The 14047-nt window shown below is 38.5% G+C and overlaps 1 protein-coding gene across 1 annotated transcript in view; it reads right to left on the reverse strand.

Moving 5' to 3' along the window:
- The window catches only part of LOC126418018 (lambda-crystallin), a 36087-nt gene extending 22309 nt beyond the window's left edge, over positions 1–13778 (reverse strand). Inside the window, exons 1-3 of the mRNA XM_050085161.1 lie at positions 13620–13778; positions 6592–6779; positions 515–723 (exon numbers count right to left, since the gene is read on the reverse strand). Of these exons, the coding sequence (XP_049941118.1) occupies positions 515–723; positions 6592–6779; positions 13620–13666 (444 nt within the window). The 5' untranslated portion in view covers positions 13667–13778. The remainder of the gene's footprint in view (positions 1–514; positions 724–6591; positions 6780–13619) is intronic.
- Positions 13779–14047: the final 269 nt, after the last annotated feature.

Below are 14047 nucleotides of genomic sequence, written 5' to 3' on the forward strand. Positions count from 1 at the left end.
GTGTAAACATTTGCTTTATTACATCTGTTGTATGGTTCAAGTGTTCTGCAGTAAAGCACAGTCTCCACATTTTCTATGCGATGCTTCCAATTTAAGTTATTCATAGTTGCAACCACTAAGTACTGAACTGAATTGGCAACCTTTAAATTTATATGATTTATTGTGTAACTGAAATTTCACACGTTTTTTTAGTACTCATCTGGAGGACCTGCCACCTTTTATTGTTTAGGGTAAATTGCCACTTTTTGCACCATGAAGATACACCATCGGCAACATTTTGCAATTTGTTTAGATCTTCCAATGCCTTTACTACATGGTAAACAACAGTGTCATCCATAAAAGGGCTGTTCAGATTGTCACCTAAGTTGTTTTCATAGATTAGGAACAGCAGAGTGCCTGTATCACTTTACATGTCTGCATTAAGATTAGTTACTCTCTCCTTATCTGTGCTTGACCACCTCTTGTATTTCTACCATAAAACTATATAAAAAAATACAAATATTTTTGTACTTACTGGATGTGAGACAATAATTTGACTCCTGTGTTTTAGGTCCTTACTGAACAGTGAAGGCAGGAATGTACTTGTAGAACTTGAGAGGATTGTATTAGAATCCACCACTTTGTCTAACTCCTGATACACCTTACATTTCAAATCCAGTCTTTCTGGTACATTTTCCTGTACCAATTTTGCTCCCTTGACGGCTTCTGACAAGTTTGATGTGCCTACAAAAATAAAAAAAAGCCCAGTAGTATTATACAAAGAAACAGTTAAATACACCAACTAAAATTACTGTACCGGTCCGAAAATAATAAGTCTTTTCTTATAAGGTTTCTTTAATTTTCCTTTACATGGAACTTATATTTCCCTTATATATGTATTAAACAATGGAAAATCCAGGATGAAATGTAACAATATTATGAGAAGGAAAGCTGCTACTCACCATACAGCGGAGATGCTGAGTCACAGATAGGCCCAACAAAAGGACCGTCACAAACAAAGTTTTCGGCCAGTAAGGCCTTTGTCAAACATAGACGACAACATGCACACAGACACGCATGCACGCACATTCAGTCGCGTGTGTGAGTTGCATTTTTTTGTGTGTGTGTGTGTGTGTGTGTGTGTGTGTGTGTGTGTGTGCGCGCGCGTATATATCATCCATATATCTAAAAACAAAGATGATGTGATTTACCAAACGAAAGCGCTGGCAGGTCGATAGACACACAAACAAACACAAACATACACACAAAATTCAAGCTTTCGCAACAAACTGTTGCCTCATCAGGAAAGAGGGAAGGAGAGGGAAAGACGAAAGGATGTGGGTTTTAAGGGTGAGGGTAAGGAGTCATTCCAATCCCGGGAGCGGAAAGATTTACCTTAGGGGGGAAAAAAGGACAGGTATACACTCGCGCGCACACGCCCACACGCACACGCGCACACATCCATCCACACATATACAGACACAAGCAGGTCCGTCTGTATTTCCTGATGAGGCAACAGTTTGTTGCGAAAGCTTGAATTTTGTGTGTATGTTTGTGTGTCTGTCGACCTGCCAGCACTTTCATTTGGTAAGTCACATCATCTTTGTTTTTAGATATATTTTTCCTACGTGGAATGTTTCCCTCTATTATAACCATATATATATATAAAATCATCTATCTTTGACAAAGGCCTTACTGGCCAAAAACTATTTGTGACAGTCTTTTTGTTGTGGCTACCTGCGATTCAGCATCTACATTATTTTCATATTCTTGACACTTCTCTAGCAACCCCCACCTCACCATTTTTCACCTCCTGTCAATCTGATTTTTTTGACATCTGTGCTCCCTATTGTCGGCTTGATTTCGTTTATATTTGGCCAGTTAAACTGACTACCTCTAGTGTTATTCAAGGATGTGTACTGGACCTTGCCTTTTTTTTTTTGCCTAATTGTTCCTCTGCAACCTTCACTACTCCATCTCTCGCTTGCCCACTTCTACTACATTCCTTTCGCCTGATTCAGTCAATCTAACAAGCTTTGGTTCACTCAAGTTATTTAGAGCCCATCTCCTTAATATTTAATCATAATCAGTAAATTGGGAGCACTATACACATTTGCTGCTGGAAGTGTTTCGTAGTTTAAAATATGGTTTCTAAAGATCTGTCTTGCCATTATATAAGCTATCTGAAACATTCCAGTGTCTCCAGGTATCTTTGATGTATACAACCAGCCTTCTTTCTTGGCTCTTTAACCAAGAGATTGCAATTATTAATCTGTGCCACATGCAAAATTCATCTTCTAATTCGTTCCTCCCTTAGGTCATGTTCTCCTATTATTTTTCCTTCTCTTCCTAGGGAGCACCACACAAGTCACTTTTGCTCATTTCCTATTCTTCTATGCTGTCAAAATTAAACTGCTCCCTCCTGTGTCTCTGAGGCTCTAAAGCATTACCAAAGTGGATGTCTGCACACTGCAGAAAAGAAGCCACAGTTCTTTCTAATAAGTGGTGGTGATGAAGAAGGCCATCAGTGACAGAGCCAGCAGATAGACATTCACTCTCTACATTAGGGAATTTTTTCTCCAAATCATATTGGCAAAAAGAAAGCAAAAAAAAACTCAGAACATTCTTGTTTACTGTAATGCTACATACGAGAAATGTACGTGATAGAGCTCTTCTAATTAACAAACTTACGTGGCAGATCAAATATTAACAATAACAAATGTGATAATTAAGGATACAGGGTACTTATAAATGGTGGGAAAAAAAATCCAAATTTTTATGACTTTATTAAATTCTATTGGCTTTTCTGATTACATTGATATATACATTATAGGGTTTCAAATGAACGATGACCTATATATACCAAATTTTAAAGGTACAGTCATGTATGCTGCCACACCCTCGTTTCACAAACTAGTATTATTTCGGAAAGAACTGTGAACTTCCTGTTTCCAGTGATAACACATATGATATATTGTATATGTTGGTAATTGTGCAGGTTCCTAGTGTCTGTAAATGATTATCTTTGCTAGTACTTACTTTTGTTTCACTGAAGCAGTTTGTTCACTTGTTACTGAATGTTTGTAACCAAGTGATATATATATTTGTGGAAGTACATATCCTTTAGTGTGCAATAAATACAAACTATGCCACGCATCAAGAAATTCAATAAAAGGAAATTCCGTGGTAACCAGTTCACAAACAAAGCATGCCACACTGTTGAAAGTAGCCTATGTATCAGTTTTTCTGGGAAGAAACTCTAGGAGATTCAAATTTTTGTGTTCACAATTATGCTGTTTGTAGTGGATTTATTGTTGATGTGGGCATCTTATCTTCTTTGATAAAGGAAGTGGCAAAATGCAAACAATGTGATGGTGTATGGCTTTCTAGAAATAACTGAACAACAAAGTAGCAGGAAGGGTTTAGCATCAAAATTAGTTGTTCTGTGTAGATTCTGCAATAAATCGACCTCGAAAAGGGCTTCAAACATTGTGCATAATTCATATGATGTTAATTTGAAGTTATTATATGCAATGCATGCAAAAAGGAAAGGAAAAAAGGCTGCTCAAATGTTTTGTGGTTTGATCGACCTACCTCCTCCTCCTCCTCCCAGTACGTTCAGCAAGTACATAAAAATACTTTTAGGTGCCTTGACGGTTGTGTCTAAAGCATCTATGAAACATGCAGTAGAAGAAACTGTAAATATTAGTGAAACCAGGGATATTGCTGTTGCACTTGACGGGATATGGCAACGGCATCGACATCGTTCCTTGATTGGTGTTGTAAGTGCTACTTCTCTGGAGAATGGTAAAGTTGTTGATGTTGAGTGCTTATCTAAGTACTGCCACACCTGCCATGGTAACAATGAAGGACATATTGAACATCAGTTTTCTAAGAATTATGATGGTTACAGTGGAGGTATGGAGTGTGATGGAGCTCTAAAAATATTTCAGATGTCGGTGCCTGTTTATAACATTAGATATATAAAGTACCTAGGTGATTGGGGCTCTAAAGCTTTCAATGAAATTAATGAGTTCAATGTTTATGGTCATACCTTAGTAACAAAACTGGAGTGTTGTGGACATGTGCAAAAGAGGATGGGTGCTAGATTGAGGAAGCTACAAAGAGAAATGAAACTTGCTATCTGATGGAAAATCTCTGTCTGATCGAGGCAGATTGACAGAAACTGAAATAGACCTCCTTCAGAGTTATTATGGACTGGACATTAGATGAACCACACTACTGAATGATGTTACAGCAATTAGAAAAGCTGTATGGGCCACCTACTTTCGTAAGTTGTCCACAGATGACCACCCTGTTTACGGACTTTACCCTAAAGGAGCAGATCCTTGGTGTGGTTACCAACAGGCAAATGAAAGTGGTCAAATACACCATCAAAAGCATTCTCTTCCTGAGACTGTTATGGATGAAATAAAACCATTTTTTAGGGACCTGAGTGACCCTGTTTTGCTTAGCAAATGTCTTCTTGGGGGCACTCAGAATACAAATGAAAGTTTCAACCACTGCATGTTGTTGTTGTTGTGGTCTTCAGTCCTGAGACTGGTTTGATGCAGCTCTCCATGCAACTCTATCCTGCGCAAGCTTTTTCATCTCCCAGTACCTACTGCAACCTACATCCTTCTGAATCTGCTTAGTGCATTCATCTCTTGGTCTCCCTCCACGATTTTTACACTCCACGCTGCCCTCTAATACTAAATTGGTGATCCCTTGATGCCTCAGAACATGTCCTACCAACCGATCCCTTCTTCTGGTCAAGTTGTGCCACAAACTTCTCTTCTCCCCAATCCTATTCAATACCTCCTCATTAGTTATGTGATCTACCCATCTAATCTTCAGCATTCTTCTGTAGCACCACATTTCAAAAGCTTCTATTCTCTTCTTGTCCAAACTATTTATCGTCCATGTTTCACTTCCATACATGGCTACACTCCATACAAATACTTTCAGAAATGACTTCCTGACACTTAAATCTATACTCAATGTTAATAAATTTCTCTTCTTCAGAAACGCTTTCCTTGCCATTGCCAGTCTACATTTTATATCCTCTCTACTTCGACCATCATCAGTTATTTTGCTTTCCAAATAGCAAAACTCCTTTACTACTTTAAGTGTCTCATTTCCCAATCTAATTCCCTCAGCATCACCCGACTTAATTCGACTACATTCCATTATCCTTGTTTTGCTTTTGTTGATGTTCATCTCATATCCTCCTTTCAAGACACTGTCCATTCCATTCAACTGCTCTTCCAAGTCCTTTGCTGTCTCTGACAGAATTACAATGTCATCGGCGAACCTCAAAGTTTTTATTTCTTCTCCATGAATTTTAATACCTACTCCGAATTTTTCTTTTGTTTCCTTTACTGCTTGCTCAATATACAGATTGAACAACATCGGGGAGAGGCTATAACCTTGTCTTACTCCCTTCCCAACCACTGCTTACCTTTCATGTCCCTCGACTCTTATAACTGCCATCTGGTTTCTGCACAAATTGTAAATAGCCTTTCGCTCCCTGTGTTTTACCTCTGCATATGGGAAAGAACACCCAAGAATTTTTATGCAGGACTAAATACATTAAAAGTTGGTGTACTGGGTGCAGTGATATGTTTCAATCATGGCTTGATAGGAAGGTTGGAAGTCCTGAGAAATTTAGGCATAAAATGTGGCTCTAATATGGAAGATCAATTGCTTGCACGTGACAGACAACGGGTGCATGAAGCTGAAAGATTCGCTCTTTGAGTTGCCAAAGAAGCAAGAAGTGCTAAAAGGAATGCCAAGAGGAAGCCTGAAGATGATGAATTGCTGCAGGGTGAAGACTATGCTTCAGGAATGTTCTGAGACACAGTTTAATTGGGCTCATATCTTCATTCCCAATTTCCCACAAGTTGTATTTGAATTTAATGATTGTAGAGGAAAAACAGAGTTTCAGTATAGTCGTAGCAATCATTTTCTAGCACATTATATCCAACCTCTTTAGATTTCTGGAGTCGCAAAGGAAAGTTGTTATAGCAATCCCGCCTTCACGCATTCATTTCCAAGTTGTATTTTTCAGAATCCAGGTACAAATATTTCCTAAAGTTTATAAAGCATTGCTCTATTTTTTCTGTAACTTGCAACAGTCCATACTTTTGTAGTAGACCTAAGCTTTATTGCAGAATCAACTAAATTGTAGAAAAAGTAACATTTTTATTAAGAAAAAATTTATAAAAATTGAAATGTAAGATGTGATATTTTATATGCTTGTAATACACATAATAGGTGGAATTAAATAGGTCTAGTTCCTCAGCCATCATGTCATGCATATCTGGTAAAAATTTGGTCTCCTTCAAATGTATAAAATTGAATTAAATAGTTTGGAAAAAAATTGCATCTATTTCTTTGTAACTTTTTTTAATAACCCTAAGCAGGTTCAGAAATATTAAAAATACTTCTAATTTATTTAGAAAGTGTGCTGCATTACCTGATACCAACACAAAATTTTTCACACATATACATTATAAACAGTGCCTGAAAGAAACAGGTGCTCACTTTTACATAATATTGAGCCGAGAAAGTACCCTGTATCCTTAAAGGGTTTCAAGAAAAGTAACTCACCCTTTATAAGAGACATCTGTTGGTCTGCAGACAGTTTTCCACGTAGAAGTTTTTCCTTTTCCAATGTTTTCAGTTGTTTTTTAATATCGTCCAGGGCTGAGCTGACCTGCTCTGGCAAGATGTCATAAAGATGAACCTCATACCCAGCAGCAGCGAACAGCATTGCCCAGCTACGGCCAATCAAACCACTGAGGGGAAGGAAGAAAAACCACAAGGTGATTAAACTGGCAAATTAACAAAACTGGTTTTGTTTATCAGTCAACATTACATGTCAGGCATTTCATAAGGAGCAACAAATACAGCACTTAAACGTAGTCATAAATTGAGAGTTGGACAAAATATTTTCAACATATAAACTTCACAAACCACCTTATGGTGTGTGCTGGAGAGTATTTTGTGTCACTTCGCGCTTTTCCTGTTCCAGTTCCAACTGGTTCTAGGAGGAAAGATTGCTTGTAAGCCTCTGTGTAGGCTCAAATCTCTCCAATTTTATCTTCATGAGGTACACACAAAAGGAAGCAATACACTGGTTGACTCTTTTAGGAATGTATGCTCTTGGAATTTTAACAGCAGAGTATTCCATAATGCAGAACACCTCTCTTGCAGAGCCTGCTGCTGGAGGCAGCTGAGCATCTCTGTGACTCTTTTGCTCTCATTAATCATCATCATCATCATCATCATTTAAGACTGATTATGCCTTTCAGTGTTCAGTCTGGAGCATAGTCCCTTTATAAAATTCCTCCATGATCCTCTATTCAGTGCTAACATTGGTGCCTCTTCTGATGTTAAGCCTATTACTTAAAATCATTCTTAACCGAATCCAGGTACCTTCTCCTTGGTCTGCCCCGACTCCTCCTACCATCTACTGCTGAACCCATGAGCCTCTTGGGTAACCTTGCTTCTCCCATGCGTGTAACATGACCCCATCATCTAAGCCTGTTCGCCCTGACTGCTGCATCTATAGAGTTCATTCCCAGTTTTTCTTTGATTTCCTCATTGTGGACACCCTCCTGCCATTGTTCCCATCCACTAGTACCTGCAATCATCATAGCTACTTTCATATCCGTAACCTCAACCTTGTTGATAAGGTAACCTGAATCCACCCAGCTTTCGCTCCCATACAACAAAGTTGGTCGAAAGATTGAACGGCGCACAGATAACTTAGTCTCGGTACTGACTTCCTTCATGCAGAAGAGAGTAGATCGTAGCTGAGCGCTCACTGCATTAGCTTTGCTACACCTCGCTTCCAGTTCTTTCACTATGTTGCCATCCTGTGAGAATATGCATCCTAAGTACTTGAAACCATCCACATGTTCTAGCTTTGTTCCTCCTATTTTGCACTCAATCCATTTATATCTCTTTCCCACTGACATTACTTTCATTTTGGAGACGCTAATCTTCATACCATAGTCCTTACATTTCTGATCTAGCTCTGAAATATTACTTTGCAAACTTTCAATCGAATCTGCCTTCACAACTAAGTCATCGGCATATGCAAGACTACTTATTTTGTGTTCACATATCTTAATCTCACCCACCCCTTGTTTTCAACATATGATCCATAAATAATATGAACAACAGTGGAGATAGGTTGCAGCCTTGTCTTACCCCTGAAACTACTCTGAACCATGAACTCAATTTACCATCAACTCTAACTGCTGCCTGACTATCCATGTAAAGACCTTTAATTGCTTGCAAAAGTTTGCCTCCTACTCCATAATCTCGTAGAACAGACAATAACTTCCTCCTAGGAACCCGGTCATATGCCTTTTCTAGATCTATAAAGCATAGATACAGTTCCCTGTTCCACTCATAGAACTTCTCCATTATTTGCCGTAGGATAAAGATCTGGTCCTGACAACCTCCAAGAGGCCTAAACCCACACTGATTTTCATCCAATTGGTCCTCAACTAATACTTGCACTTTCCTTTCAACAATACCTGAAAAGATTTTACCCACAACGCTGATTAAAGAGATACCTCTGTAGTTGTTACAATCTTTTCTGTTTCCATGTTTAAAGATTGGTGTGATTACTGCTTTTGTCCAGTCTGATGGAACCTGTCCCGACTCCCAGGCCACTTCAATTATCCTGTGTAACCATTTAAGACCCGACATTCCACTGTACTTGATGAGTTCCGACTTAATTTCATCCACCCCAGCTGCTTTATTGCACTGCAATCTATTGACCATTTTCTCCACTTCCTCAAATGTGATCCTATTTCCATCATCATTCCTATCCCATTGTACCTCGAAATCTGAAACATTACTGATCGTATTGTCACCTATATTGAGCAACTCTTCAAAAGATTCCCTCCATCTGGCCAAGCAAACCACAGGATTCACCAGCAGTTTTCCTGACCTGTCCAAAATACTTGCCATTTCCTTCTTACCTCCCTTTCGAAGACTGCTAATTACACTCCAGAATGGTTTTCCAGCAGCTTGACCCAAAGTCTCCAACCTGTTTCCAAAGTCTTCCCAAGATTTCTTCTTGGATGCTGCAATTATCTGTTTGGCTTTGTTTCTTTCTTCAACATAACTTTCTCTGTCTACCTGAGTTCTATTATGTAGCCATTTTTGATACGCCTTCTTTTTCCTTTTACAGGCTGCCTTGACTGTGTCATTCCACCAAGCTGTTTGCTTCATCCTACCTTTACACACTACTGTTCCAAGACATTCTTTAGCCACTTCTAGTACCGTGTCCCTGTACCTTGTCCATTCCTATTCCAATGACTGTAATTGACTACATTCAACTAACTGGTACCTTTCTGAGATCATTGTTATGTACTTGTGCCTGATTTCCTTATCCTGAAGTTTCTCCACTCTTATCCTCCTACATATGGGCCTGACCTCCTGCACTTTCGGCCTCACAATCCCTATTTCACTGCAGATTAAATAATGATCAGTGTCATCAAAGAATCCCCTGAATACACATGTGTCCCTCACAGCCTTCCTGAATTCCTGATCTGTTATTATATAGTCAATGACAGATCTGGTTCCCCTGCCTTCCCAAGTATACGGGTGAATGTTCTTATGTTTAAAAAAGGAGTTTGTGATTACTAAGCCCATACTGGTACAGAAATCCAAGAGTTGTTTCCCGTTCCTGTTGGCCTCCATATCCTCTCCAAATTTACCCATAATGGTATGCGATACAATTTTTCCCTCTAGCATTCTTTTTGAAGTATATTTTAACATCAGAATAAAAAATAAAGTGTGTATGCTATGTTTTATAATGTCTATTTTTTGTAATCTAGATAACATTTTATTCAAATAATAGCAGGACATATAATCTGCTAACTCAACACACAGGGGGAGTTTCTTGAAGTGGACAAAAATCGTGATGAATTTGTTAAATGAATTGATGATGAGAATTTTCCAAGTGAAGAACAAGGTTCTGCATGCATTACAGGAGAAAAAGAGGGTTCAGATAATGATACTGAAAATACTTGCTTATTTTGATAACAGAATTTTCACTTTTTCATAATGTTCCTCCCTCCAATTTTCCAGAATGAATATCTTTTTTAGATAGTTCAGGAAGAGTCATTACTATCTTTCTTGTAGTACTATATATTGAGGAAACAAGAGTTAAATTTCTGGCTACTTATTTGAAAACAAAGATATAATTTTAAAAAAGATAGAAACAGTAACGTTTTTCAGTTTCTCCAATGCCTGCATTTTTTAATGTTATTTTTTGGTTACATGACCTACATAACTTCAAAGGGTGAGATTTTGAGAAGTTACAAAAAATTTTTGAACTATATTTATTCAATGGAAAAACTGGTAGAAGCCAGCCTCGGGGAAGATCAGTTTGGATTCCCTAGAAATGTTGAACACACAAGGTAATACTAACCCTATAACTTATCTCTGAAGACAGGTTAAGGAAAGGCAAATCTACATTACTAAACTTAGAAAAAGCTTTTGACAATGTTGACTGGAACACACTCTTTCAAATTCTGAAGGTGGCATGTGTAAAATACAGGGAGCAAAAGGCTATTTACAATTTCTACAGAAACCAGATGGCAATTATAAGAGTCAAGGAGCATTAAAGGGAAGCAATGGTTGGGAAGGGAGTGAGACAGAGTTGTAGCCTATCCCCAATGTTATTCAATCTGCATATTAAGCAAGCAGTAATGTAAACAAAAGAAAACTTGAAGTAGGAATTAAAATCCATGGAGAATAAATAAAACCTTTGACGTTTGCCGAGGATACTGCAATTCTGTTAGAGACAGCAAAGGACTTGTATGAACAGTTGAATGGAATGAACAATGTCTTGAAAGGAGGATGTAAGATGAACATCAACAAAAGCTAACTAAGGATAATGGAATGTAGTTGAATTAAATCAGGGGATGCTGAGGGTTTAGATTAGGAAATGAGACACTTAAAGTAGTAAATGATTTTTGCTATTTGGGGAGTAAAATAACTGATGACGACGGTAGAAGTAGAGAGGATATAAAATGTACAGTGGCTATGGCAAAAACAGCATTTCTGAAGAAGAAAAATATGTTAACGTCGAGTATAGATTTAAGTGTCAGAAACTCTTGTATGGAGTGTAGCCATGTATGGAAGTGAAACATGGATGATAAACAGTGTAGACAAGGATAGAATAGAAGCTTCTGAAATGTGGTGCTACAGAAGAATGCTGAATATTAGATGGGGCATAACTAATGAGGAAGTACTGAACAGAATTGGGGAGAAGAGGAATTTGTGGCACAACTTGACTAGAAGAAGGTATCAGTTGGTAGGACATGTTTTGAGGCATCAAGGCATCATGAATTTAGTTTTGGAGGGAAGCACAGAGGGTAAAAATCGTAGAGGGAGACCAAGAGATGAATAAATTAAGCAGGTTCAGAAGGATGCAAGTTGCACTAGTTACTGGGAGGTGGAGAGGCTTTCACAGGATAGAGTAGCATGGAGAGCTGCATCAAACCAGTCTCTGGACTTAAGACCACAACAACAACAACATATAGGGCCTATTCAATAGATTATTTGTTATAACAATTGTTGTTGCTGGGGTGCAATCCACTCCAGTGTGTCAAGCACATCACTCCGCAGAACTGTGTCAAATAAGGGTTACGTAAATGGAGGGTAAAAGAAGAGTCAAAGAATTTCACTAGTACACTACAAACGTAAGAGCAACATCAACCATTTATTAAAGTGCAGGTCCATGAAACAGATATTGTTATTCAAGTTTTGTTATACACACAACAACAAAGAGTGTAATAATTTCAGTTCCAAAGAAATCAGATGCTGAAAGATGTGAATATTATTGTACTATCATATATAAAAACAAAGATGAGGTGACTTACCGAACAAAAGCGCTGGCAGGTCGATAGACACACAAACAAACACAAACATACACACAAAATTTAAGCTTTCGCAACAAACTGTTGCCTCATCAGGAAAGAGGGAAGGAGAGGGGAAGACGAAAGGAAGTGGGTTTTAAAGGAGAGGGTAAGGAGTCATTCCAATCCCGGGAGCGGAAAGACTTACCTTAGGGGGAAAAAAGGACAGGTATACACTCGCACACACGCACATATCCATCCACACATACAGACACAAGCCTTGTCTGTAGTCTATCCCTGATGTTATTCAATTTGTACATTGAACAAGCTGTGAAAGAAACAAAAACAGAAATTTGGAATGTGAATTAAAGTTCAGGAAGTAGAACTGAGAAGTTTGCTGATGACATTCTAATTCGGTCGGAGACAAAAAAAGGACTTGGAAAAGCAACTGAACAGAATGGGCAGTGTCTTGAGAGAAGAATGTAAGATGAATATCAACATAAGCAAAACGAGGGAAATGGAGTATAGTTGAACTAAATCAGGTGACACTGACAATGTGATGTGGAAACAAGATACTAACAGCAGTAGATGAGCTTTGCTACTGCAGTAGCAAATAGGCCTACTGATGGTTGAAGTAGAGAGACTATAAAATGCAAGCCTTTTTCTGAAGGTACTTGTCTGGAATGTAGACTTGTATGGAGGGGACATGTAGATGATAAGCAGTTCAGAAAAGTAAGTAGAAGCTCTTCACACACACCTCCCCCCCCCCCCCCAAATTAGCACACAGAAAAAAAAAAAAAAAAATAGTGTAGTCTGGTGCATTTCTTTCAGGAAAAGTTTCAGAAGTCAGAATTATGCAGGTTTTCACCGGGTTGGAACTGGAACTTTTGGCTATCTTACAAGTCGCCATTTGTCTCCAAAAATATTGAAAATGCTCCATAAACCCTCCACTTTCTGCCTACAAACTAGGCCTATCGTATGGGTGCCTTTGAAATGTGGTGCTACAATGCAATGCTGCAGATTTGATGATGGACTGCGTAACTAATGAGAAGGCACTGTACCACACTTGGAAGAAAAATTTCAACTTGACTAAAAGAAGACCTTACTTGATAGCATGTATTCTCAAGCATAAAGGAACTTTCAGTTTCGTATCATAGGAAAGTGGGAGGAGTGTGAGGGGGGATTTTAAAACAACAATATGATTTGCAACTAACTCAAGTGTTTCCTTTTGCTACACAAGTATCATTTGTTCCACATAGCATAAACACACAGTAAATGCAAATGGGCAATGGCACAGTACGAAATATGGGAAAATTACTGACGATATTTCAGTGACAGTGTTGAGAAATTTTGAGGAAATAAGGAACGTCTGATAGCAGGGCTTTGTGCACACAATGACAACTGCCCAGAAACAGTAAACACTATCAAATCTTAAACAGATACGCTTAATTTCATTTACAGCTATATACATAAAATAAAAAAAACTGAAATGTAAATTACTTTGAAAGATGTAAATTAAGAAATGCCGATGTCCATGGGGTTATGTTAATATATACATTCAATTTTCTTTGGTGGGAACTTCGGTGAGGTTAAAACTCAGAGCTGAAAGTAATTTTTAACACACTGTGTGTGACTACACGTTATGCCACAGTGCGGACTTGACACTTCTTAGATATTAGAATTGTGTTTTCTGCAACGTCTTTGAAGGCGTTGATAATGTATAATTCTACGTACAAATATTGTACCTACCTTCCCACGATCCCAATTTTCTCATTCTTGACTTTTGGTGATGCCATTTCGTTTGACAGACCTACTCACGCACTCCAGAAGTTCTGCGACACAGTGAGCTCTCGCTGGATTGTGCCTGACCTTTATCTGCAGAGCCGCCCCTCCCCATCTCCGTAGCGAGCAGACGACAAAATAACAGGCGACTGCCTTGAATCGGCATCTCGTACGATGCGTTCGAATCTTCCATAGCGTCACATCTTGTGTCACTATCGCCTCTCTAATTCTATGTCTGTACGATACACGTATAGTCTTCGCCTAGGTATAGGCTGACATTACACCTCAGCGTGTTACAGTGCTTGAATTTAATGACTGTAGAGGAAAAACAGAGTTTCAGAATAGTCGTAGCAATCATTTTCTAGCACATTATACCTAACCTCTTTAGATTTTTG

The sequence above is a fragment of the Schistocerca serialis genome, chromosome 1 (assembly GCF_023864345.2).
Source record: "Schistocerca serialis cubense isolate TAMUIC-IGC-003099 chromosome 1, iqSchSeri2.2, whole genome shotgun sequence".
Classification (NCBI taxonomy): domain Eukaryota; kingdom Metazoa; phylum Arthropoda; class Insecta; order Orthoptera; family Acrididae; genus Schistocerca; species Schistocerca serialis.